This window comes from Chelonoidis abingdonii, chromosome 14 (assembly GCF_003597395.2).
Source record: "Chelonoidis abingdonii isolate Lonesome George chromosome 14, CheloAbing_2.0, whole genome shotgun sequence".
Taxonomy (NCBI): Eukaryota; Metazoa; Chordata; order Testudines; family Testudinidae; genus Chelonoidis; species Chelonoidis abingdonii.
In genome coordinates, this window is record NC_133782.1 from 8,660,046 (window position 1) to 8,687,976 (window position 27,931).

The following is a 27,931-nucleotide window of genomic DNA, read 5'->3' on the forward strand; positions in this document are numbered from 1 at the left end:
TTAAATAAACATTTTGTTATTAACAATTAGAAATATTAACACCAAAAATCATGTATAAATTAGGAAATAAATGTACAAACTATTTCCAAAGTGCTCTTTCAAATACAGTATATACACAACATTCAAGAAATTCTTAATGTAAGACATTTCGAATAGAAGTAATGTTGCTGTTTAATTTTTTTTAAATGTTGTTCATATTCTCTCAAAAGGATTATATTAGCACTTTCAAAAACCACATAAAAGGCATATTTCCAAGCTGGCAAGGAACAATATTGCATTCTCCTGGTTACCTGTAACATTAACATAGATTAAAAAAAAACCCTCATACTTCTTTTCTGTGCCTTATCTGATATTTAAAAGTACTCAGTTGTATGAAAACGCCAGCAGGAAGGAAAAGAGAAATAAAGAATGAATAAAAATGCTAACTCCATTTCACTGATCAGCAATTAGAAGTGTTAATGCTGCAAGGGCAGAGCTTGAACAACATTTAATAATAAACCATTTAGCTATCAAGTATTAAGATTTTCCTTTTCAGGAAAAACAAATCCAAACCTGAAGCGTGATATCTAAATTTTCTGGGTGGTGGTAGTTTTCAGAATATAAAAATTCCACAACTCAAAATATAATCCAATAAACACCTCAAAAGGAGAAAACTCACAGAAGATATATTTAACTCTATACTCTGAAAGTTCCAGTTAACCTTAAGGTAATATTTTACTTTTTTAAAAAATGTATATTAAATAAATTTTAGCCATTTTAACCCTTTAGTCACAGACAATTTAGACGTATTTTACTCAGCAGTAAAAATCCCATTTTTAAAAAAATGTAAAACAATATAAACTACTTTTTACTTTTACTGTTCATGTTGGCTTTTAAGTACCACTGTTCCTATATTTCTCATTCTCCCTCTATAGGTTTTCCTTTAATGGTTGAATCCCATTAACAATCACCTTTCCATATGCATAATGAATGTTCACTGTTAAAGCTGAATTACTGATTTTTCCTTTGAAACAAAGATGTATTTTTTTACACCAATTCTAAATTACTTCTATCAAGCTACTAGAGAAAAGCAAAAGCGATGAATAACTGCAGAAAAAGTCAATCTGATAACCGGATTTTATTTACGGTTATAATGCTTGCTAGAAAATCTGAACTAGTAGGGCAATGAAAGAACCAGAAATTAAAGAGCAAACAACTGGCTACCTGGGAAATTTGGCATGAATATTTATAAGCTGTGATAAAATTTGGAGTAGCATATTTAAGACTGGAATGTGGTCACATATTTGTCAGCTAAACATGATATGAAGCAATACTGATTTCTAGTAGACTTATAGATTCATTCCCAGAGTTTTCTTTTATTTCTTTTAACCATGACATATACCATACTTAAACCATACTTTCATGGATCTATAAAAGGTGCTTCTGGATATTCATATTTCCTTGAAAACAGGTTTTGATCATCTCTTCACCTTTTAAAACAAAAATGTGGAATGATGCAGATATTACATTAGAAGACATCGGAAATTAGCTATATAAATTTGCTGAGCATAATGTCCTCAGCAAATGAAATATTACTTCAATTGTTTTTATTTTTGTCTTTTAGTGTGGAAACTGATTCAACATAAAGAATGCCCCCGTCTTCATACCGTAAAGTAGTACATCTGAGAGCTATGGATTTTAGAGGCTGGCATATACAACAGGTAAACTGCAATGTATCCAGTTAAACATAGGTTCATAACTTACATTAGAATAACTGCATGGGCAGAGATGTGACTGAGTGATCTTTGTATTTAGCTGGATTGCAGAATATCCTAGCTGCTTCCCAGATCTGGGCACATAAAAACTCTGATCAAATGACTCCTAAGCTATTTAGACACATCAAGAATGGAAAAAAAAAACCTTTGCATTGTGTCAACATACATACTATACACAGCACCAAATATATCAAACCATTAAAGCATTGTCTTGTTACCAGTAGTGCACTGCTTCATATCCAGCATGAAATGAATACTGTTCACATACAGACGCTGCTTTGTGCTAAGGGGTAACCAACATATTACAATTAATCAAAACTGCTAGTACATCCAGTTCAAAAGATGGATATACTATTGAAATGAATCAGATGCAGGAGCTTCTCCCTTTATTGCTGGTAGTTTCCATATTGACCCTGTTAAAAATTACAAAATACGACACATTAGAAGATAATATCATTTCTGTGTCATGCACTCAGGAGGACTGGATGAAACTATTTTGGCTTACAAAATTGGATGAGCCCAATAATGCATTGCCAATACTAGGGAATCCAGTGTGAATATATGACAATGGATCTGGGTCTTCAACCTCATAGCTTTTCCTGTGTGCAAGAAAAAGCTGATTTCTTCCAAGGCAGGGCTTCCTGAAAAAGGCTAATCCAGACCCTTTATGGCAGAAATTAAGATAATTTACCTGCTCATAGCCATAAGGCCTCTGTTGTTGGGCAGATGGTCCTGTCTGAGAAGCTCTGTAACTTCCATACTGCTGCCCCTGTCCCTGTTGGTAGCTTGAATACTGTGAAGAGGCTCCTTGTGCAGGACCTGCAAAGGAAAGATAGCAAGAACTGTAAGAGGCCAGTATGGCTCTATCAGAAGCTTTTTAATTATCTGAAAATCAAAAAGGAATCCTACAAAAAGTGGAAACACAGATGAATTGATCAGTACAAAAGAGTAATACAAGCAGGTACAGACAAAATCAGAAAAGCGAAAGCACAAAATGAGTCACATCTTAAAAGGGCCATAAAAGGCAATAAGAAGAGGTTCTTTAAATATATTAGAATCAAGAGAAAAAGGAAAGAAGGAAAGTTCAGGCCCTCTGCTTAACAGGGAAAGAGAGAGAATAACTGACCACATCAAGAAGGCTGAGGTGTTTAATACCTATTTTGCTTGCTCCACTAAAAAGATTGATTAATGGTGATCAGATACTCAACCCAATTAATGTTAACAAGATGGAAGGAATGCAAGTCAAAATAGAGAAAGAACAGGTTAAAGAATATTTAGATAAGTTAAATGTATTAAAATAAGAAGGGCCTGATGCAATTCATCCCAGTGTATTTAAGAAACTAGCTGAAGCAATCTCAGAACTGTCACAAGTATTTTCGAGATCTCATGGAAGATGGGTTACCGAAGAGCAAACATACTACTTCTCTTTAAAAATGGGAGCAAAGAAGACTCAGGGAATTATAGACCAGTCAGCCTAACTTTGATACCTGGAAAGACACTGGAACAAATTAAACAATCAGTTTGTACTAGCCTAGTGGATGGAAACAGTAGATATGATATATCTTGATTTAAAGAAGGCTGTTAACTTAGTCCCACATGCCATTCTAATAAGCAAACTAAAGAAATGTTGTCTAGATGAAATTTCTCTAAGGTGAGTACACAACTGTTGAAAGAATACTCAGAGAATAGTTATCAATGGTTTGCTATCAAATTGAGAGGACGTATCTAGTGGGATACCATGGGGTCAGTCTTGAGTCCAGTTTTATTTAATAATTTTCATTAATGACTTGGATAATGGAGTGGAGTATATGCTGATAAAATTTGCAGCGGGGCTCAGGGGGCGCTTTAAACGGTCCTGGGCTCCAGCTGCTGTGGGGAGCCCAAAACCCTTTAAATCCTGATGGAGCCCTGCTGCTGTTACCCTGGGGCTGTGGAAGCGGGGCTCCACCGGCGATTTAAAGGGTCTGGGGCTCCCTGCAGCAGCTGGAGCCTGGAGCTCTTTAAATCACTGCCGGAGCCCTGCCGCCCCTTCCCCGATATAATGGGGTTTCAGCTATAATGCGGTAAGGATTTTTGGCTCCCCACGACTATGTTATAATGGGGTAGAGGTGTACCTATAATGCTGCCAAGGTCAGCAAGACCTTGAAGTAATGTACCTTGTAAGTGCCAGTCAGGCAAATCAAAGCTTCTTTTTCCCACAAATGGTCCTTCATATTCTTTCTCAAACCCTAGGGATATTTCTATTACTTTATTGCTTTATATGCCAATCTGAAAGCCCTGTGATGTGGTCACCATCCTGTGGCTGAGCATGTTCAGACCACTGCTCTTAGAGACCATGAACACCACTACTTGCTGATCAGCAATATGAAATGCGCTCTTCTTTTGAGGGACTCAAAGTGCTGCTTCTAAAGTACCCTAATCTGAGTAGAGAGACCATGACCAGCTATCAAGCCTGAATTCTCTACATGGTAGTGGAGAGCATCATCATTTTGTGAGCAGAATGGCCCCAAAATTTCTCATTTAGTGCGCTAGTGCAAGAATATTCAGATCACATTCAGTTCTTTTTTATCAGCAACTGACAGTAAAGCATAGATGCTATTACAAGAAATCTATGTGAGGTGGCAGTGATTTTGTGGGATTCCTTCCACTTTACATAATATAAAAATTTCACATTTGTGAAGCCTGAGCACTAGTATAATAACCCACCACCCAAACCTGTAAAAAAGGCAATAATGTGGGGAATAAACATGCTGTCTGTCTACCCAGCTTTCCCAGCCCTTGGTGTCAAGGAGTTAGAGATCCTTTATGATGTGTGATAACATCCACTGCGCTGAGCCAGGTACTACATTTGTTATAAGTTAAAGCTGGTGCCCTGAGCTACAAAGGGAGATAGACAATTTATCTGTTTGTTCCTAGGTACAGAATGGACAAATTTATACCAAGGATTGCAAACACAAGACATGCCAAAGAAGACTTCCTCACCATATCCAGGTTGTTGTCCTGGATAGTTTTGCTGATTTGGGTACTGTTGCTGTGAATATGTTTGCTGTTGCGCAGCTCCCTGTTGATATCCTGCCTGCGGCTGGCTATATTGGGAATTTCCTAGAAAGGGGAAAATTGATATAGTTTATGTACAGACTCAGCAGCTGTCCCAATATAGTTGCTGTTCACACTGAAAATAACTGAATGAGGTTTGTTGATATGAAAAGGGTATTCCTTTAAAAAAGATCCTGCCTTCCACTATATATTTTACTAATCAGTAAAGAGGAGGTTATTCCTCTGGTTATTTTTAGCTCATTTGAAGAGGCTGTGTTTTTGTTTTACGTATGAAAAACGTTTTCTTTAAGAAGTCTGCATGCACATTCTCCCCTCTCCCCCCTACCAGCTGCTCCCTTTTCCTCTTACATTTTAAACATCAGCTTTCTTTTCATCAAAAATTTAAAAATAAAATATACGTTTTAAAAGAGCACAATAACTTTGTTTCCAACACTTTACAAATTAGGAAAAATATACACTCCTAATTATATATTTTTCTTTTGATAACCCATAAAGACCAAGTAAAGTCTATTCCAGGGGTGGCCAAACTGTGGCTTGTGAGCCTCATGCGGCTCTTTTACAGTTAAAATGCAGCTCTTGGAGCCTCCCATGTCTCCCCATTCTCTGCCTACCAGACTGACTGGGGAAGCTTGGGGCTTCAGCCCTTCGGCAAGGTAGTGGAGTTCGGGGCTTCTGCCCAGCAGAGAGCGGAGTCTAGGGGTCTCAGCCCCATGGGAGTCACCTGCCAGGGCTTGGGGCTTCAGTAGAAATGAGGCTGAAGTCCCAAGCTTTGGCAGGCAAGCCCTGCGGGGATGAAGCCCCGAGACCCCCAGGCCCCACATGACAGAAGCCCCTAGTCCCACCACCCCACTGAAAGGCTGCAGCCCCAGGCCTCGGCAGGCATACCCCAGCTCTCAAACTTCTGAAGATTGTAGTATGCAGCGCTGGTCAGTAAGTTTGGCCATCCCTGGTCTATTCAGATACACATCCTACAGTTTGTACACAGTCATATTCATGTATTTATTTGAATACTCATAGTCTCTAGCATTCTTTAAGAAAACTGACTTTTAAATTTGTGGGTGATCAGAATTTCCTCAATATACACCAGCCTATTTGAACTGCAAAGGCTTATCCTTCATTCACTAAGTTTTATTTTCCATTAAGTTGATATTTTGGCTTTCCTCTAGTTTGTGGTAATCTACAAAAAGCAAGTGGGTTGAAAAGGAAACATTACCACACAAAGGTTCTGTGTGACCAAAACATTGGGCCTGAATCTTCACTCCTTTACAGCTGGTAGTCATTACTCTGATGTAAAGTGGGCATAAAATGTTACCCAATCAGAACAGTAGCATTTAACAGCCATTTTATCCAAGTATAAAGAACTACACAAGGTGTGAGGCAAACAAGTATCAGGCGTGTTGATTTTTCAGGAAAATCAAACATAATAGAAGTTAAGGCTAAACCATTGTGGTTTGAATTAATTACTGCACAATGGACAAACTCTGATCGCTTAAAATAATAAAGAAATTTACTTCATGTTCTACCTTCCTACGTGTTTTTGTAAGACAGATTTTTCAGAAATGACATGTATTTTAGATTGCAGGGATCACTTACCTTCAGTACTGTGTTGAATTCTGACACTGGTTACCAAGTTTATTTTATTTTAATATATATATTAAAATTGTTGTAGCTTGGAATGTTACAGGATTAATTGACTACTTCAGTTTATGGCAGTTTTTTGCCACTCTGTTTTTCTCACTGTTTTCTTTTGAGATTAACATGTCTAATTCACCTAATAATAACATGATGAATTTACTTTCTGTTTTGCAGCCTTTTCTATCCTTTCCTGAGTGCTGTCAATAGGGGGCCGCTGATAATGAATCACACACAGGGGAATTCCAAATCTCATAATATAATTAACTCAAAATATGCTGGACATTGGAGAGTTGCCAGAGGCAGTTCCTTGTTCCTCAAAAGGCAGTCCTATACAGAATTGTTCATTAGACACAAGCTAATTTTAGAATGTATAATTAATTTAAAAGGGACACTGTAAAATTTGGGTGGCCCAAAATTTGACCTGCCTTTTTATTTTTAAGTTAGAGGGGCTTCACCAACCAGTTCTTCACAGGGAAAACCCTGACCCAAAGGTCTACACTGCAGTGTTAGCCAGGGTTAGTAGAATTTGAATTAGCAGATCCTGGGTTTAATGTAGGGTTTGAGCATCTACACTCATTTGTAACTCATTGTTGAACCCTGGGCCTCAGCATGAGGTCTACTGTCTACATTGTATTATGCAGGTCCGAATGCAACCACCCATATCTGAGACTTCCTAGTGCCCTCACAAAATGTGGCTGCTCTAGCCGTTTGTTTGTAGTGAAGTGTGGGAAAACATGACCGTGCCGCAAACTTGACTGTCCAGAGGACAAAGGAAGTAGGTCAGTGGGATACTTTGGTGGACTACCTGAGCATGAGTCCAGTGGAGTTGCGTATACACAACAAAGCAATAGGCTTGAACCCTGAGTCCCAGCTTGACTCAAGGTCAGACCCTCCATCCCCGTGAAGTCCTGGGTCCAAGCTCTGGATTAGTGTGGTTTGTGTGTAGATGGAAGGAGGGTAGGCTTGAGCATGAATTCAAACCCTGATCTTACATTGCAGGATAGACATACCCTAAGTCTCCACAACATAGAGCCCACCAAAGCTGTGTGACCTGCCTGCTATGCAGGCAGATGTTAACAATTATATAGATTCTGAAAAGAAAGATCCTACCCTTCCCTGGGGTGAGTCTGTTAGCTAAGGAGCGGAACTAAGACTCAGTGAACTGAAGAATTCCCAACAACCTCTCACACATGAAAATTTTGGGGATATGGTCCCTCTGTTCTTCCCACTTTTCACCACTGGAGCAGCCCTATTCTAAATAAACACAGTTAACAATCTTAGGATGGACAGAGTAGGCTGGGAGAACTACAAAGCTTAGCTGTTTTGTGTGGCCAACAGGGTTTACATGATGTATATAGTCAGGATTTGGCCCTGTATGATTTTGTTTTAAAGCAAATGTGCCTTCTCTTTAAAAAAAGAAATTCAGTCACCCAGCATTCATAGGATTAAATACTACCTTATAATGCACACTGTAATTCCTATATGCTTCAATAGGAGTTATACATTAGAATTTTATGGATGAACTTGATCCATAATGAACAACCCTATACTATGCAAATAGTCTAATAATAAAGAAAAATCAGTAAGGATACACTTCATTTTCAAACTTCCACAGGGTTATTGTAAAACACAGTAGTGGGTTAAAAACTAAAATGATATTTTAGAAAACTCATTTCAGATATCTTGACAGAGTCCTCCTGAAATGACTTAGAGTAGTTACTATTTTCATTCAGATATTTAATTATGTTCATAACTTTCAACCCAGCTCTATAAATAGATTATATTTAAAATCTGTTTTACTCTTTAGAATCAGATTTTGTTTTTCAAAAACATGCAAAGTGCATTGGCTTTAAGTTGGAATTTGTTGAATCCTAGATCTGCATAAATTCCAATTCTTGTGGAGCTCACAGTAGAGGCAGATGGGATGTAAGAGGTTGTTTATTCATTTACATCACTGAACATGCAAATAACCAGCCTACCTCAAAATGGATAGCTTTTCTAATCAAAAATTGTCCCAAAGGTAAAAGAAGGGAGTCTCGATGACAAGAGTGCCAGGACACAACAGCTGGCATCCCAAGAAGCCCTCCCACTGTATTTGCTTTCAGTTCATAAATAATAATATTCTTTATTCATATTTCCAAGGAAAATAAGGCATTTCATTGTTATGGAACCCTGCAATTTTTTATTGGAACTATTAAAACATTTAAAGGGAAATCCAGTTTGCAAATTTGCAAACAACAAAATGAACGAAGTCTCTACATAAAAGTTGGTTTCCTCAGATGAGATGTCATAGTAATTTAATTTAAGTGATTCTAGTGATTGAGCTCCCAAAAATGTTCAGGCAATGGGGTTATTAAATTGGCTGAAAATTCTACCATTCCTTTCTGGAATAAATATGCTGAATCTTGCTGAAATGACATAGTGATATAGTGTCACTATTATCAAGGAGGAAAATAAACCTCATTATACTGAAATTAAATTATCTCAGCCAATCAGTAGTGCAGGAGGCTGTGGCACTACTGATGTGTGATATTCAGGTTTTTCTCATGCTTGATTTGCAAAAATCACAGTGGTACAGATTTTCAAAGGCATTTAGGTGCCTGACTCCCATTAACTTTCAAGGGAAGTTAGGTGCCTACTTCAAAATCTTTCCCTATATGATAATTTCTCAATTATCTGTACTGTGAAAATACAAAACTGCTATAATCCCTTTGCTCCAGGTGGTTCCTGTGCTAAAAAATTTGCCTGCAACAAAGGTACCTGCTACCGTCTCTTCATCTTAAACAGACTAACTCCAACATTTATATGAAAGAAAAAGCATATTAAAAAGCAAAGGAAATGTGGCTGTCATAGTGGTGACAGTGAAATTGTAAGGTTTCTTTTTAATGTTAAAATCCTTTGATTAATTTCACTCACAACCATTTCTCTCCTCTCTTATCCTCCCTCTTTGTTCCCTGTTGGCCAGCAAGGCACTTATCCCCAAAATAACTGATATATATTTGTTTACTTGCCGTTTTGAAACATAATGAAACAAAAAATATTAGTTATTCAAGGAGAAGAGCTTCCTTGACCTGTAAAAAGAGAGTGAGTCAGGGTTGGGAAATGAAATAAGAGAACAGAAGGAGGAAATGAGGAGAGAGAATAATACTTTGGAGCAGTCTGATAGCCTATACCAGTTTTTGTATTTTGTCCTTTCTAATTTTAAGTTTGAATATTTAATTATACATTAAATAGTAATAACTCAAGTGTTTTCTGTTAACTTGATAGGAACAACAGGCCTGATTCCACAGCCTTTACTCATCACAGTAGTCCCAATTATTTAAGCTGTTGGGTATTCTTTATATTTACTTCCATTGCGCCTCATTATTTGCTTCCAGTTTTAGTGCTGTCTGAAAATTAAGAAATACTAGGCCATCATTTTATCTCAGTTACAGGTGTGAAACCCCATTCATTTGTGCTTTTGGCTAGTTGGCTTTTCACAATACCTAAAGACCAATATGCCCTCCCCTCAATTTGAAAAAAAGTTTCCATCTATAGTGACTATTTGTTCCCTAATCTTAAGCCATTTTTCTAACTCTCGCACCTTAGTTTACTTCCCCCACAATGATCTCTGACCTTAACAATTAATATATTAAGAGCCACTTATATTTTAATTTAAAATTAAATGAAAACACCATACAGCATTTTTTTAAGAAAAGAAATAATTGTGGTATTATAGCTAATATTTCCTCACACATAAAAAACTTTCTAATACCTAACACTATAACTGCAGCTAGTTCAGCTACACATGTTCTGTTGTCAGCAATGTGTTGTTTACTAGTGCACGCAAGGCTTATATGTGAGCTAGTAATCATTAATCTACATAGTCACTAACATTATCTAATGTTGTGCATAGTATTTTGAGATGTATATAATATAGAAGTTGCTATACATAACTAAATTCTACTTTATAGACACTTCTGAGTAACGTTCAATTTAGGAAAATATTTTAGTCTAGCAGCTGAGCAGTGTTTGAATTCTGCAGAAATGCTATAAAACAGTTTTCATATTTTTCCTAAGTAGACTTAGTACTTTATGTAGCTTAGAGCTTTTGTTTGCATAGATTGCAAATATATCTTCTCACCTCCTTCATAGTAATGCTGTGTGGAGTCCTCAAATGACCTGTCATAGCTCTGCTCGGTATAGGATGACTGCTGATATGCATAATCACCATGACCTGCAATCAGATAGTAAGAAAGAGACAAAATGGACAAGGTTAATCAAAAAGGTTCATCTGAGCCATAGTTTGTTTTGGCACATGTATTATATAATTGTTTGTATTACAATGTAGATGTTTTATACATAATTAAATAATTACACACACACACACACACAATTTAAAGTCAGATAGCTTCATAGATTAGGCCAAAAGAAAGAAAGAGCTCAAGTGGACAAATCTGAGGTAAATAGCTTGCTGGTGAAAATGACAATGCATTTGCCAAGTCTGAAGTAGCACTCCTTGCTAAACTGAGTGTGTACCCTAGCCCAGGGATTCTCCTGTAGGCTTTCTGCTCTTTTCAGGATGCAGTTGATAATGGTGCTACGATGAACATGTGTACACAGAATCGTATGTATTGGGAACAGGAGTTGCTGGCATTTCAGGTTGGAAACAAATCTTATAGGTTATTTGGTTTCCAATTTTTTAACTCTTGGATGTGGCAGTTGTACAACTCACTACCACATCAAGCTCTGCTGCATCAATATTAGAGTTACTATTACTCAGCAAAATTACCATCTGGATAATATTGCTGGTTCATGGGCTCTGATGAGCCTTGTCCATGGCTGTACTGTTCACTGTAATACTCCTCCTGCCCCATGTACTGCTGAGAGGAACCTGTAAACCAAAAGGAAAGAGAGAGAGAGAGAGAAAGAGAGAGAGAGTTTTAAGTAGCCCATGAACCCAAAGGGAGATCTTTTTTTTTTTTTTAGATATTCTTGAAGTGAACAGTGTTTTCTTCTGGGAGAAATCACTTGAGTTTTACATGTTCGGAAATGTTTCAAAGATGTTTTTTCTCATTGGGAAGGAAAACTGCTTTTGCTAAATCTGAGAATGAAAGTTTAATTTAATATTAGAATTGTATAGCTGTCATAATAGAGCAAGAAAAACTCTACCAGTTGACATAATTAATCTGCTAGTCTGAGTTGCCCAATAGCATAAAACCTAAAGGAATCCTGTGTATAACAATACAGTTAGCATTAAATGTCTATGAGTATCCAATCAGAAAATAAACCAAAATTTCATAATTTAAATTTACTTTACATCAGAATTGGTCTAGCAGTTTCTTCACTTTATATAATGGTTTCCAAGATGTTTTCAGTCATGACTGATAGTGGTGAAATTATCCTTTGGTGCCTATTGGAAATAATTTTCCTAATAATTTTATTAAGGCTTATCACCACTCAGTTTCCACACAAACATTCCTTTATTAATCCAAAGGCCACTTGATGTTGGTTATATCCAAAATATCAATGTAAGCATACACACCCTAATATTCTATACCCTACTAACACTACAGTTATAAGCATTGTCCAAAACACTTACAACAGATGCAAGCCCAGGAGGTACCTTCCTATCATGGTGTGACACGAGGGGTTAAAGGAAGTTCTGACAAAAACTACTAAAGATCCTTGCTTTTTATACACTATAACAGACAAGTGATGTCATTGCTGGTTATTGGACCTTACCCAAAGACAGAAGAGGGAGTCATAGGACTACACCTTGCACTTGATTTCCAATTAACCATGCTTCCCTATTTCCAAGCCTTAAATAAGGTAATGCTGGTATTTAGGGTCACTACAAATTTAACCCAAACAATTCTTCTCTTTCTCATGTTTTTATTCTTTGAGCTTTTTGCTCATGCTAATATTCAAACTCAAAATCATAATTTACTTAGTTCCAGTGTAGGCCCATATACAAAATATAAATCTATATTTATAACCAAAATCTCATTTGCAGAGACCTCTTCCTTATTAAGAACAGTACCACATTGGGACTAATGGCCTGATCCGAAGCCCACTGCAGTAAACTGAAAGAATTTTATTGACTTTGTCGACTCAGTCATTTCTGAACTTTAGACATGGAAAGCTATGAAAATAAAACTAGAGCAAAACCTTTCTGACATTCTACTTGCACCTTTCACTCTGTCTGGCATTTCCTGTCTTATCAGCTTTCACTGAGGTCCCTCATTTCCAGATCATTATGGCTTCTGTGGCATATTTGTCTGTGACAGCAGGAATGGTGGGGTAGCCATCTTTCTGGAACTGAATAATACACCATACCTTGCTGAGAAGGTCTGTAAGGGCCCATGGGTCGCTGACCCATCATGCTGTTGCCTTGATTGCTCTGACTCATCATGGCTATGGAGGACTGTCCTTGGTAATGCTGGCTTCCTCCTTGTGCCGAGTTGTAGTGGGATGTTGCCGCTTGCTGGTGCATCATGGAGACTACACAGAACATAGGTAAAATTGTTTTCTAAAGGGATATCACAATTCTTTTCCTACTCTTTTCTGAAAATAACTAAAATCAGCCAGTTTAGTCTTAAAGTTGCATTCAGATCATCATTCAGTGAATCCTCCATGAGGGGGACAGGGGAAAAAAAAGACAGAAATTGTTTACTTTTTCCCAGTGTGCATATTTAACTTTTTTACATTCTAATCTGAACCCATATGCTGATAACATAATCAATTCATACCATTATTTTTCTGTGAGGTATTTTAAAATACATCTGATCTCAATAAATAGCAGAAATAATTTCTGCAACATGACTACAGAAAAGGGCCCTGTATGAGGAAACTGAAATATTTATTCTTCTTCACCTGCACCCTTATCTTCAGCTGCATTTTTTCTTTAACCAACTTTCCCCTTCCTCTTCTACCTTATTTATAGGCCTGATGACTAAAGAATTTAAGTAAACTGAAGTTATAGTATTTTTTTTTTCTGATTTTCACACTACTTCCTTGAAAGAATTCTTTAATATCTGATATGCTATTCATTACTCGGTGGTGAACATTTTTAAGAGACAGGGACAGATTCTCCATTGCCCTCTGACCTCTTTGTGCCACTCCAGCAATGTGAAAGGCCTGTAAAGGGAGTGGAAATATCCACTGAGGAATATCACCAGCATGGCCAACTTCTATATCTGGCATAACTATTCTTTAACAGCCCCTCTCACAGCTCAGAACATATGGGAGATATGTGTTGGGTCTGTCACAGTATGACCAGAGTGCTGCTGCACTCTGGATATTCACTCCTTCCACCACACACTGAGGGCCATGGGAAATAGAATGGAAGTTAGAGTGACGCTGAGGCTATTTTGACTTATTCTGAGTCCAGAAAGTACGGAACACAAAGGTAGCTTAAAACCACCTCTTCTCCTGCATCTCTGCTCCATGCAAGAACGGGGTTACAGGGAGTATTTACAGCACATTTTCGCATGTTGTGCATCTTTGAAGCCACTGAAAAGTCCTTTCAATCCCAAAAGGAAAGGGAACCTTACCTGGGTTAGACTGCATGCTGATATTTGTTCGAGAAACATAATTGCCTATTGACCCCTGGCCTTGCATTGGCACGTTCTGAGATGCAGGCACTGTATGGCTATAACCAGGCCCAGTCCCATGGCTGCTCACGGTCATACTCAGAGAGGTTGTGGGCATCGTATTTTGGCCTGACTGCTGCATAGACACATGATTAGGACCTAACAGATCACAACAAGAAGAGTGATGGTGTTATTGACAACCTACGCTGAGTATAAAAAAAGTTAGCACTTACCTGGATTCTTGTTATGGTACCTAGGAAGGGATATATATATATAAAAATATTTTATATACCAAAGGCCTTAAAATAACAAAATAATACTACCCCCCCAATCCCCAAAATTAAAACTCCTGTTAGTTACAAACAGCCAAACCTACCACCTACTGTCTGTTATAAAGCTATACTGAACCTTGTCCTAAAGACTACCAAACTTGGCTTCGCTGAATGGCAAGCAGGAACAAATTTCAGAAGTGAAGGCTCTCCAACTAGAAGGCTTTGCCAGCTTTTCCTAAGACAGAGGCAGCTCTAATAGTCGGCATGGCTGACAAATGCCAGCTGCGGCTTCAGCCACTAAACTGAATCAAGAACTCTCGGAGTGTCTGAGCCCTTCAATAGCTCAGGTGTTCCCTGACTAAGTTCAACCCCTGCTTCCTTCTTCCCCCGAAGGTTATTAGCTACCCCTCTCTTGTAATGGGTGTTGTTGGGAGGACCTAACAGCGGCTGGCAGCTCCTCTATGCTGCTGTTGCATCAAACACAACTGTTCTGTGCCCAGCAGCAGTACCAAACAGACTTTCTCCTCTGCTAGGGTTTAAAAAGATAGAAGAACATACCCAGAGGTCCTGACACCAGATGGGCAGTGAGAGAGAGAAGCTAGGTGGATGGGAAGGGAGAGTGGTGAGGTATCACAAGGCCCCATAAATGGGGGAGGGGGAGAAGAGGAAATGGAGGAAGAGGTCCCTCAGCAAGCCCACCATATAAGGAGAAAGGGGGCCCCACCAAACCTAATTAGAGTAGAAAGGAGAGGGGATGATGGCACTCATCTTGCCTCTGTACTGCCTCTACAGTTATCACATCCTCTTCCTTCCCCTAGCTTGATTGAAGATACCCAGTAGTTTCAGAGGGGAAATTCTCCAAAACACCATGCTAGTCCCTACTATCGTGACCATTATCCTTCTCTTCCCAGTTTATTTGCTGACTTGACCCCTGCGCTAGGAGTTCAACCTTTGGGATTCATATTAACAGTATCTTGCTAATTGTGACTGGGACACTGTATGTGCTTGCTTAGCTGATTTTGCTTTTATAGAGGTCTGTAAAAGCCCAGTCCAAAGCTCACTGAAGTCAACAAAGAGAATCCTACTGACTTCAGTGGGTTTTGGATTGGGCCCTAAAGAAGGACAACAAGATTTCATAGGGGCCTCTGAGCCAACTCATACACTAAATACAAGTTTTCTTCAGTGAACAACCAAAAATGTAGAGCTCTGTATTACCAGGCCTGTCCTTAAGCATAAACACAAAGTGATTTCCTGACACCCACACTTTTTGGGGGTGATCCCACAGTTCTTTCCTGACTTGGCAATTTATGAATTCCTGATCTCCTCTCATGATGGTGAGAGGACTAGAAACTCCCAGTTTTCCTTTGCAGTTGTATGATACAAGAAAGCAACTCATAACTTCATTCAACTCTCCAGCAGCATGGAGCCTCGCTCTTGCTCAGGGTCACCCAGTTGATAAAGCTGACCTTGTTCTTTCATACACATAGCTGTAAGCTGTGGTCAACTATCTGTAGTCTAATAAAAGCCAACAGTCAATAAGAATAGCTATCAGTATGCTGTGGTTGTACCCAGGGGCAGTAAGCACTGTCCTACTTACTTTATCGTATGTTTAATTATCTTAGCTCTTACTGTTATTGGATAACTAACTTCTATTATGCACAACCCCGTCCTTATATCATATCCAGTATTGCTCTTAATTCTTTTAACAACTTTTTGCAAATTTAGTCATATTTATAGTGCACTGTTTCACATTGTTGCAAGACCATTTAGATGGAGACACATGCAGGATCTCCAAATAAGAAAATGTTTTCATGTTATTTTGATTTAATTGATATTAATTTTATTTACAGTCTGAACGGCATCTTAAAGTTTTTTGAATACCAGTTTTCCTTAGGTATTCTTAAAGTATTTACAAATATTGAAATGAGAAAACTTGCTGGAGAATGTTTTATTTCATCCCTTATAGAGCGACTATGGGCCAGATTCTCAGCAAGAGTAAACTGGTATAGTTCTGTTGAAGTCAGTGGAGCTATTCCAATTTATGGCTGCTGAAGTCTGACCCTACAGTTATGTATGTCTTATAAAGCTGATACTTGTTCTTCAGCGGAACAGAAGACAACATGGAATTTGAATGAAGAATGGAGTTTGTAATCTTTCTGAGTGAAAGTGCTTCTGCTGATGGATCTTACAAATACTGCAGGTTGAATTAACTACAGTACTGATAACTCTTGCAATATTTGTTGGTTTTCTTAAAACCCAAGATCCCAGAGTTATGTTATTATATGAGAATCTCAGCTTTCATTTAAAAAACAGTGTTTCTGGCACTCATAGTTGCAGATAAAAACTTGAAAACATGACTCAAATGTACATGAAGCTTGAAAAGCAGAAGGCAATAAAAAAAAAAACACCTAACATTTTTTTTAAATCTTGCGACTTTTGTAAACCAACCTTGTGATTTCTGGGGTCTGATTCAGGATTTTTGAAGGCATGGGATTAACACTACGCGATTGATCACAAGTGGTATGGCTGACAGACTTTACAAACTGCACCAGTAGAGCTTGTAGACTGGCTGTTTAAGTTTGGTGGTTTTAGCTGTACATCCAAGGCCTGAGAAATAACTGACTTCCAACTGGTGTATCAGGTGGCCTATCTGAAATGCTAGTGGTAGTTTCTGTCCATTTCCTAGTAGACCGTTGTCCCGTCACCAAAATCAGCATCACACTTGGCATGCTTGCTAGCAGTCTTATGAGAGATGTTAACGATTGAATAGATGTTGGGAACTGAACTACCTTCTCACTTCTAGAGGGGATCCTTCTAAGACCTGACTGAGGATAATGGAGGGTCAGTGTGCAGAAGCTTGTATTGCTGCCTCCTGTGCTGTACCTGTGATGCTAAGTAAACAGAGAACTTTAGTTCTATATTGCTGCCACTCAAACACTTTCACAAATACTAGAGCTTCCATTTTCAGAATCGCATGTACATTTGTGTACCCAGTTCACAAACGTTACTATCAGTCAATGGTTGTTCAATGACCTATATGAAATTAATTTGTCAGTTGTAGTCTAGTTCCCAGTGAACTGGTATTCTCATCACAATATCAACTGGCACTAATCAATTGCTTTGCTGACATTCTCAGGAGAGGCAAAGGATTGACTGGGCATTGAGACTGAACTACCTTTTCACCCCCGGAAGTGAGTCCCCTTAGGTCAGGGTTGACACACTTTGGTGGGGCAACTCAGGGTAAGCTTACACTGCTGCTGCCCTTGCTGTTACCTGTTCTGTGGATAAATAGAGGACTTCAGTCTCCAGGGCTGTCAGACACACACACAAATGTAAGGAAAACAACAACAACAATAATGAAAATGTAGATTCTTAGTGCACAGAACAATCCTCACTGACTAAGGATTTCTGTTGTTACTGAGTACCACGCAGGAAAAAGCTGCAATAACAAGGCCCAGAATAAATGTTAAAAGTCCAGTTCTTTAAACTGCAAAACTATTCTAAGTAGGACTCTCATCCATTAATTTACAGAGACACTAGCAAGTTTAACAAAAAAAAGGTTGAGTAGTTTCATGACCTACATCTGCCTAATAGTCCTCCTGCCAACGTTTGTGGAACAATCACATTTTCCTATTTTTAAAAACTGTTCTTTTTCCTTTCTAACACTTTGTGAAAGACTAAAGCAAAGGGAGAAAACTAACTAAATGATTATGAAGTGGAATAGTGAAACTGACGATACATCAAATGTTAAATATATGACGTAAACAAAACGCAAAATAGAAAAAAAATCTCTTTTCTCTCAGTTACATTCATTCATGGTGCTTTTGCAACAACATGGGTATAAAAAATTCATACAGAAGTCCATTTGTTAAGTTTACAGTTTTCAATTAAAAGATCTATGTAAGCTATTTGGTTATACTATACAACATTTTAAAGGCTACTCTAAAAAAAAGACTAATGTAACTGCATTTTATTTTTGAAAGGGTACTTATCTTAGAAAAACTCTGAAGTCCGAGGACTTGATCTTGCAGTTTTTACTCATGCAAACAATTCCTGTTCACCCTATCCATCCTATTGACCTTTATGGGGCTGCTTGCATGAGTGCAAAAGGGTTGCAACATACAACTCAATGTGTGTTTATTATTAAAACTATAATGGTATTTAATTTTGAGATATCTTTTTATTGGTGATTTTCATTGCATGTTTTAAAATATTTTGTTTCATATTTATTTCTCCTACATAAATCAATTAAGTGGACTGGAGCCCTTGCAGAATCCAAGCAGCAGTATAAACTGTAGCCATTTTGTGAATATTTCAACATGTGCCTGAAATTCCCATGTGGCTGAAAGGTGAGTTACAGAGCTGTAAAAGACCTCTTCTAAGTATATGCTGCATTAATGATTTTGTTGCTGGGCAACCATAAAGCAGCACAAAGGGGAACAGAGCTCACCATTGCTAATCTGACTCTGCATGAGGGAGGAAGGAGGAAGGCCTGTCCCAATTGCATCACTGAGATTGCTCTGTGAATGGAGAGATTGGTTGGATGCACTCTGAGTCATTCCTCCTGGGCCCAAATTCATGTTCTGCGTTGGTGGCTGCAAACAACAAGAAGGAGAAGCAGATTTTTGGTTAGGTTTTAATTAGAAAAATAATAACCCTGAAACTAATCTTATTATGAATACAAACTGACTTATCTGAACGTGTGCTTTCAGATTTTAATCCTACAAATTTGGAGCCTGATCCTTCAAACCTTTATTCACATAAGTATTCCTTATAGATGAAATTCAGCTGGGTGCAGAGCTAGGGTGACCAGATGTCCTGATTTTATAGGGACAGTCCCGATTTTGGGGGCATTTTTCTTATACAGGCACCTATTATCCCTGACCCCCGCCCTGGTTTTTTACACTTGCTATCTGGTCACCCTATGCAGAGCAGACTGTGTAAGGCACTTGCCCCCTAGAGCCTAAATGAAGCATGGTCCTTGTGATAGACCCTCTGCACAGAGGTGAATTTCATCCTATGCCAGTAGCATCACTGAAGTCAGTGAAACTACATACATAGACAAGGACTACTCACATAAGTAAGGGTTTGCCGGAATTAACCTTTATAAAGCACATTTTTAGTTATGGCGCTGTGTATATGATACTTTCTAAATCAATTAGGTTAGCAAGAAATTCACTGCAGAATTAAAATACAAACATACAGCCTGATCCTGTCAATTTACTCAAACAAGACTCTCATTTAAATCAGTGAGAATTTTGCCTGAGTAAGGGCATTAAATCTGACCACGAGTCTACAAAACATCTTCAGAACAATTCTAGTTTTGATCTTTGATTTATGTAAGAAATATAAGCTATATTAAGGAAAACAGGTTTGATCAGTCTTAAGTATTTACTTACATGGAGAACAAAAATTTTATAAAAGAGGGCTTTTCAGCAGATAAAGGTATTACATGGTCCAGTGTCTAGAAACTGAAGCTAGACAAATTCAGACTCGAAATAAGGTGCAATTTTTAACAGAAAGGGTAATTAGCCACTGGAACAATTTACCAAGGGTTATGGTGGATTTTCCATCATTGGAAATTTTTAAATCAAGATTAGATTATTTTTCTAAAAGATGTTCTCTAGTTCAAACAGGAATTAACTCAAGGAAATACTATGGCCTGTGTTACGCAGAAGGTCTACATGATCACAGTGGTCCCTTCTGGTCGCAAAATCTAAGAAAATATGGTCTCAATCCTGCAGTTCCTATGGAGGCAAAAATGCCTTTGAAGTCAGTGGGAGTTTTTCGTGCAAGAGTACTACAGAAACAAACCCTGTATCTTTAGATCACAGCTGTCAATCTGGCATGGGCATTTTGCATGATTCTGTCACTGAAGTCAATGACAAAGCTGCCATGGATTTCGGTGGTGCAGGACCAGACCTTTACAGTAGGCTTATCACCATGCATGTGCCTTGCAAAAAACCAGGAACCAGGCTGATAGTTTATGAAGAAACATTATGCAACATTTAATCATGAACCAGTGGCAGATTTAAGGACCAATGTATTGGTACCTTTCAGGACTAGAAATGGCAGCCTTGTACCATGAGAAAGGGAAGTTTCCAGTGGCACATACAGCAGTTAGTTCAACCCTAAGAAGGTCCTGAGCACATACAATAGTGACATTTAAAATACAGAAAACCTATTTTTGATTATTTAGAGATTTTTGATAGATCCTGTTGAACCCTGTACAATTTGGTTCATGGTAATTTAGGCACCTGCCTCTGCAGGTGGCAGGATTAAAAAAATAGTCCCAATAAACAAAACATGCATAGAGTAGTTTTTCTATTACTGTCCATTGAAATTCAGAACTTTTTTTTTCAGTGTTTTTTCCTAAAAAGGTATATTAAAAATGGCTAACTAGTAACAGCTTTTTGTCATGAATCAATACTCAAATAATTGTCTCCTTGGTATAGTTAACATTGTATTTGACGTTAGTATTGATACTTACTGCAGGAAGAAGGGACTGCATATTCTGGTTAGAATCTGCTATTGTTGCCAAGTAAACCAGGTTTCTGTGCAAGATTTGTTGGTATCTAAAAGATAAGGAATTGAGCTTACTTTGCGAAGAGTGAGCAATACCAACATATCCCATTTCATGAATTCATTGCAGTCTTGGCTTCTCTGTGCTATCTGTAAATCATTGGTAAATGTAAATTAGCCCACTCTCTTCCCATCTTAATAAATAAGAATAATGACCATTTCTGTATTGTCCTGCCTCTTTTCAGAAAGTCTCAAAATACTTAACAACCATTTTACAAATGGGTAAATTCAGCAAGTAAAGTTGGTGAGAGAGACAAGCTTTCGAGCTTACACAGAGATCTTCTTCGGGTCTCAATAAAAGATATTACCTCACCCACCTTGTCTCACTAATACCGTGGGACCAGCATGTCTACTACAACCCTGCATACTTTCTTGTTGGAAAACCCCATTGAATGAGTGGCAGAGACAGGAGCCTAGAGTCTTGATTTCTTGTCCCCTGCTCTAACAACAGTCCTCAAGAGTATAAATTCTGGAGCGCCAGAAAACAAAACCTTTTTGCCCCACAAGGAAGCTCAGGAGAACAACACTCTTTCAAGAGTGCTTTAACTCGCATGCTTACTGCCATCCAATAAAACCATCTGAAACATTCACGCGTCCTCCCAGTCATCAGTGAACTTGAAAAGATCATGATGAGAAAGAAGCAGGAAGGAACCTAGAAACAAAACATTAAAAATTGTGCCACTGATCCAGAAGGAAATTCAAACTTTTGGAAGCTGGAGAGGCACCAAAACAGATAATTTCTTTTACTGTATGACTTTTCTTTTGGTGGAGGGTGGGGGCAAATGAGGTAGCAAAATGAATCCAGAATGGTGACAAGAATGAAAGTGATGGAAAGGAGGAGAGAAGCATGGTGCAGAGAAGGTACCTGAACTCCTAAGGCTTTGAGTTAAATTTTAGTGTTCAGGGTCTTTTGTGAGTAAATATCAGTGCAGGAAGTAAATACACATCTCCCTACAGAAAAGGATTCAGATCTCCTGTGATGAAGTCTTGAATCATTAGCACATAACAAAACAAATGCCTTCCTCTCCGTATACACACTTTCCTTTTTGAAAGAATAACAGCTTTCTCATGCCTGTCCTCCCTCAACTTGACCCCTCATTGGGCAGGTTTGGCCTGTTCCTACTGAAATCTAATCCATGTTTACAGTAAAAGTATATTGCTTTCATGATTAAGAACAATAACCAGTGATGGAAACTAACAAGTCTTTATTCAGTTTATTTTGGCATTGATCACCAAGATCCTAGATCTCTAAAAATTAAATCCCCTTCTGATAAAACTATATTATCAACTTTGTGTATACTAGAAAATAATTACCTACCTGCTGATATTTATCTCCTGAACAAATAGTGCCCTAATCCTAAATTTACACTTCCTTATAATTACTTTTGTAGGTGTGGACAATATTCTAAAGACTAATCATTTTCTTTATGAACGTCAGAGCTTACAGATTTATATACAGACTTAAAGTCTTATGTTGTGTCTCCCCTGACTGTACATGCATAACAAGAGTTACCTGTATATGCCTCATAAGAGGAATATACCCTTTAAAGGCAAAACAGATCCTAACTTTCATTTTCATATAGTAAAGACTCTTCTCACACATTAATTGGGCATGCTTTTAAAAACAGCATAAATTTGGTATCATTCAATAATAGTCCAATCCTATAAATTTTGCCTGCATCATGAGTGCATGATTGGGTCCTAAAAGAAAATACTGTCTTTTCCAGGCAGAACTCCAAATTTCCCACAATTCACCTCTCCTACTTCAGATATAGTCTATGGAGCCAGTCTTGCAGTTGATCTACACTTGATTTCAATGGGAGATCTGCACACAAAATAATTCAGGATCAGGTCGACATATAAATTTCAAGTTACTCTTCATGTTTTTTAAAAATCAAAACTGCCATGATCCTCATTCCCAGTGTTGCTCTTCCACTGAGGGTAGTGATGTGCAAGTAACAAACTATGGTCAGTTTTAAAATTTTCCTTTGAAAACTGATGAAATATTCAACTTCCTTGCTTATTTTCAGAAGGTGTTCTTCACCTCTTATTACCAACACCACTACTGTCTTGATGTCTGCACAATTTTTCCTTTGCTTCAATATATTATTGATCCTGATAATTTTGTACAACTACATTGCTCAAAATATCCAAGGTGGAAAAAAATACTGTGTCCTAAGAATAATTTATACATATTGACTAATGGTAAATCTTAGAAAATTAGCACTACAAGTACTCTTGCCAGTGGCAGTTGTGCAACACTTTTCGGAGTATTCTTCTTGCACTTTGTGGTAAGAACAGGAATAATATCCAAAATATTCCAAAGTAAATAATACTCACTGAGTGCATTCTGCTGTTTTGCCTTTGTTCTGATAGTCCATAATACACTGTATTAAGTGGTGATTCTCATCTAGCATCTGGACAAAAAAAATGATCAAAATACTTGTTATTATGCCATAAGACTTTAACACACCAAGTTCTGCTATATGTTTCTTCCTTCTGTGATATTCCACTTTCACTCATTCTTAGCTTGACGGTTCTTTGTGCATGTCTGTTGCCTCCAGGTCATTATGAAGTTCCTAGACTGGAACAGGAATATTATTATGGAATCAAAACTTCCAACTAGTCAAATTTATTTATTGAACATTACTATAAAATAAACTGCAGGGAGAGGGGAGGTCCACTTTGTGTTAATCTTAGTCTGTAACTATTGTATTATGCCTGAATAGGAATAACAGAAAAATATGACCCAAAAAAAAGGTACAGAACTTCCTTATTAAAATACGTTGTGCATTGCTTTGGTTTCAGAGTACAATTTTTATGAAAGGTTCACTAAACATAACCCACAAAATTTGAGTTCATTTTAAATGGAGGAAAAGTCAGAAATGAAAGATGATACAACTTATATGACTTAAAACATGTTTCTATAAAATTACAGCTCACAAAAGTTATACTGTAGCCTTACATCTCATTGGTAGTTAATACTATAAAGAATAAATATGTCAATAGTATTTCTGTATTTTAGGTAGTGATTATTATTACTTAACATTAATATTGTGGTGGAACTTAGAGGGCTCAAACAAGTGAGGTCCCCATCATGCTAGGTACTGTACAAAGATACAGTAAACAGTCCCTTCCCAAAAGCTTACAGTATAAAATGTGTTGGATGTTTGATTTAAAAATACACACATGAATATAAACAAATTTCAACATTAACCTTTTTATGCCATGTCCCTTTTGCATTCCAGGACCGTGTCCTCATGAATGCATTTCCGTTATCTCCTAAAGATGAGCAGAACATAGGTTGTACATCCATGTGAGCCCACTAAGACGTATTTTTACAGTTTGCCAGAAAGATTCTTGAACAGTAGCAATCCTTGAGGCTAGTCTGGATTCTTCTACAAGATATGGAAAAAGGCAGATTGTAGCTACCATGGGAGGAGTCTGTGGGCTCTATGGGTAAAGGGAGCATTGAACCCCCGCCCCCGCACATACTGGATTTAGCACCAATCACCAGCTCCAGATCTGAACTCCAGAGTCCTATATGGGCATGTCACAAGAACATATTTAAATTTTACATTTTTTGTTGAATCTGGGAAGTTTCCTTTCTTGCATTTAGTAACCATTACAAAATGCAAGAAATGAAACCTGACAGATATGACAGCTATAAAATCGAAACCGCATGGTATTTGCATATAAAGCTATGTTTCATAGATGATTTGGACAAGTTAACAAGTTTGAAGGCACTGAAAACCCCCAAGGTGTTTGCCTGTGCCTCACTGTTCTTTAAATCACAAAGGATCACCAAATAGATACTTCACAAAGGCCTGTGTAATTGGGCCATGGGGCACCCTGTAGCTTTTAAACCAAGTAGACTCACTGACTGATCCCCATCTGATCCCCAGAGCCTGCAGCTGCATACTGTGCAATCCTTCACAGTTAGCACAGGAGGCCCCAATGTAATAAGTTAGGGGAGGTCTTTTTATCTGAATATGCAATTCCCCTGATCTGGGATATGAGTTATATATATATATATATATGAGCCCTGTCCATCATCACAGCAAAGACTGGGTTAATAACCATTTTAATCAAATAAATTAATCTCCTTTATCTCAAAACTCTGAACCTGAGTAAAAAGCTTTAATAGAGCCAAAAATACAGTCTTTATAGCTTCCCACTGTGGAGTCTGTTAAAAAATCTTATATGCTAGTAGTTATAAGTCTAATGATAGTTGTTTTAAATGGGCATCAAGCCACCAAACGGTTCTGTTCTAATTAAAAGTTATGTGCTGGATTTTAGAGAAGTTTAGCCAAAATACAGCTTTATTCACATGTCTTTGTTGAGCCATTTGCTGTGCATTTTTATAGTACATTTATAGGCAGATATATTTTTAGAGGATTTAGCTAAAATATACAACACTACAGAATCAATGGGTTTACTTTGTTAGTCCTTAATGCCAGATAGATTGTTGCCGGGCAGAAGCACTTTCTCCACTAAATATCTGCATCTGATTCTAAAATACCTTTAAAAAATATCCGTGTAACCTCATCATTGCCAGACAGTAAACATACTTTTACAGATATTAAGTTCACATAAAATAATTTCAGACTATCCAGCCCTGCAATACAGCAAATTAAGAAGCTAGCATGTGAAGCATATTGCACTTGAAGAAGCACAGTTTGAAATCTGCATCACTGACTAGATTGAAACTGCAATCACAGGAGAATTACATCCCTCAACGTATTTTTGCTCTTTGAAGTAGTTCTGAGATAGAGAAAAATTTTGTATAACCATGCACCAGTGAGATGATGCATGCCAGTAGAATAGATCAAAAACTTCAATTGACTGGTCTATGCCTTAAGCAAGTTCTAGGGTGGTTAACTTGTTTCCAAAAAATGAGTGTTCCTGGGCAAAATGCGAGAGAGATCATTTCATCATACAACTTACACTGCCTAAAATTCACATTTTGCTTATTTTAAAATGGTTTCAAAGCCAGAATTATTTTTGTCTCCACCAATTTCTTAGTGAGTTTAAGGTCTGCTATAGTATTTTTTATTATTTCCTTGATAATTTGTGGTGAACTTTCTACAAGTGAAAGAATGGAGAGATAAAAGAGTAGAGAAAGCAATATTTACAAAATTAGGGCCTGATCCAGCAAATAACTTAGGCCAAGATCCTCAAAGTATTTAGTTGCCTAACTCTCACTGAAATCAATAGCAGTTAGACACCTAAATACCTCTGCACCTTACTTATCATAGTCTATACTACTGTGAGCAGTCTCATTAAAGTCAATCATGAAGATGTGCATGGTTGTAAGTACTACTCCTGATATTAAGTGCTTGCATGATTGTGCCTGTGTTTTTACATTTACGTTATCATCAGGAAACGTGAAACAGTCATTAAATATTTTCCACAAAAAGTTAGTATTAATTCATCCATATATCTGCTTGTTCTATTTAAGGAATGATTCTTGACAAATTTACATACAGACAAAGGCCCAAACATGGAAAAATTGGCAAAAGCAGTATTATCATATTCCTGTATTCTAGCCAACAGCAACCCCACATACAGCTCAAGATTTCTCTTGCTTCCGTATTTGTGCAGACAGAAAGGGCGTGTCATAGGGGTGTGTCATTACCAGGCATGGCGGTGTACTTGCAGACCACATACCCTGCCTGCTATGGTTCACAACATCCCTCTGTGACTCTTGTCATGAAGGGTCTGAGGAATGGAGGTTCTGTTGTATCCCGATGTGGCAGACCTTCAGGGTGTACCTACCTCCCGGAAGGTAATGGAAGAAGTCAGAGTCATGGTGATCCACATTTCTTCTTTATGTTTTTCAGTATGTACTTATGCACCCATGGGAACCCGGATTTGGCACAGAATCTATATAAGCAAAATACTCCTGTCCGATTCACAGTGAAGCTCTTTGTTTCATGTTCTGTATTCATGATGTCAATGGAAATTCCCGGTGCAGAATTGGTGGAAAATAGAAAACAGAGCTCTGCAGAGCAGAATGCAGAGGGTAACTTTGTTGAAAAACATTATTTATCTTATAGGATGCTAGAAAACCTTTTAAAGTATCACTAATAAATGTCTCAGTTGATAGCAAACTCACATCTAGGAAAGCAGGCTTAGAGATCAAGTCTCACCTATGGATGTGTGTTCAAATCCAGTACTGGCACTCTGGTGGTACTACAAAAGGTTGCAGCACAAATAAAAGGGCTCTTTGGATAGGATAATGACAGTGACGGGTTAGTGAGGGCAAGTATGTATCTCCCATTTTGCTCATTCCAAAAAGAATAGAGAATAGTTCTGGTGTCCTGACAGTTACTATGTTAAAAAAAGACAAAGTTCTGAACTCAGATACAGAGGAGTACATATAGGGTTAACGTCAATGCCCAGGCCTGCTCATGAACTAATGTTAAGTACACAATCCCAATTCTGCAATCCTGGTGGTTCAAAAACTCTCACTTTCTTCAAGGAAAGTTTTGTGTAAGTAATGTAGTATTGGCTTAGTAAAGGTTTTGAAGGAGCCATTGAAATTGAGTTAGTATCATGTCTGATGAAAATTAGTTGATTATGTATTTTAAACACAAGTAAAAATTATGCATTTTTGTGATTTTTTTTTTATTTAACTGGTATACAATTTTGGCTCCTAAAGAGAACACTGTTGCGGATTCCCAAAATTAGTGTTGCACAATTACTTTTGATCCCGACTGCTGATCAGTGATGATAAAACCCACTGAGTTATTTATGTGCTTGTTTCCAGACAAAAACTTCAGTGATTTTGAAAAAGAAAATTGCTCCATGAACAATTTAACAGCTCAACATACATGAGCAATCCTAAAGTAACAAGTCATTGAGTGTACCTGATAAGAGGGAGTATTTTTTATTATTTTTGCAACAAAACAGATTTCAGTTCCAAGATATTAATGGTTTGAAAATTGAGAGAATCGTGAAAATTCTTTGATTGTCCTTTTTCATGGAAATCAATCAAAAGTCATTTTATGAATTGTGAAAGTCTATCTTAAATACACAAACATCCAGAGTTAAG

The 27,931-nt window shown here is 37.6% G+C and overlaps 1 protein-coding gene across 1 annotated transcript in view; it reads right to left on the reverse strand.

Moving 5' to 3' along the window:
• Positions 1–27,931, reverse strand: part of SS18L1 (SS18L1 subunit of BAF chromatin remodeling complex) — a 29,561-nt gene continuing 1,630 nt past the window's right edge. Inside the window, exons 2-11 of the mRNA XM_032802299.2 lie at positions 23,215–23,291; positions 20,783–20,867; positions 18,743–18,887; positions 13,982–14,179; positions 12,765–12,929; positions 11,218–11,319; positions 10,570–10,662; positions 4,737–4,856; positions 2,446–2,573; positions 1–2,167 (exon numbers count right to left, since the gene is read on the reverse strand). Coding sequence (XP_032658190.1) covers positions 2,141–2,167; positions 2,446–2,573; positions 4,737–4,856; positions 10,570–10,662; positions 11,218–11,319; positions 12,765–12,929; positions 13,982–14,179; positions 18,743–18,887; positions 20,783–20,867; positions 23,215–23,291 — 1,140 coding nt within the window. The 3' untranslated portion in view covers positions 1–2,140. The remainder of the gene's footprint in view (positions 2,168–2,445; positions 2,574–4,736; positions 4,857–10,569; positions 10,663–11,217; positions 11,320–12,764; positions 12,930–13,981; positions 14,180–18,742; positions 18,888–20,782; positions 20,868–23,214; positions 23,292–27,931) is intronic.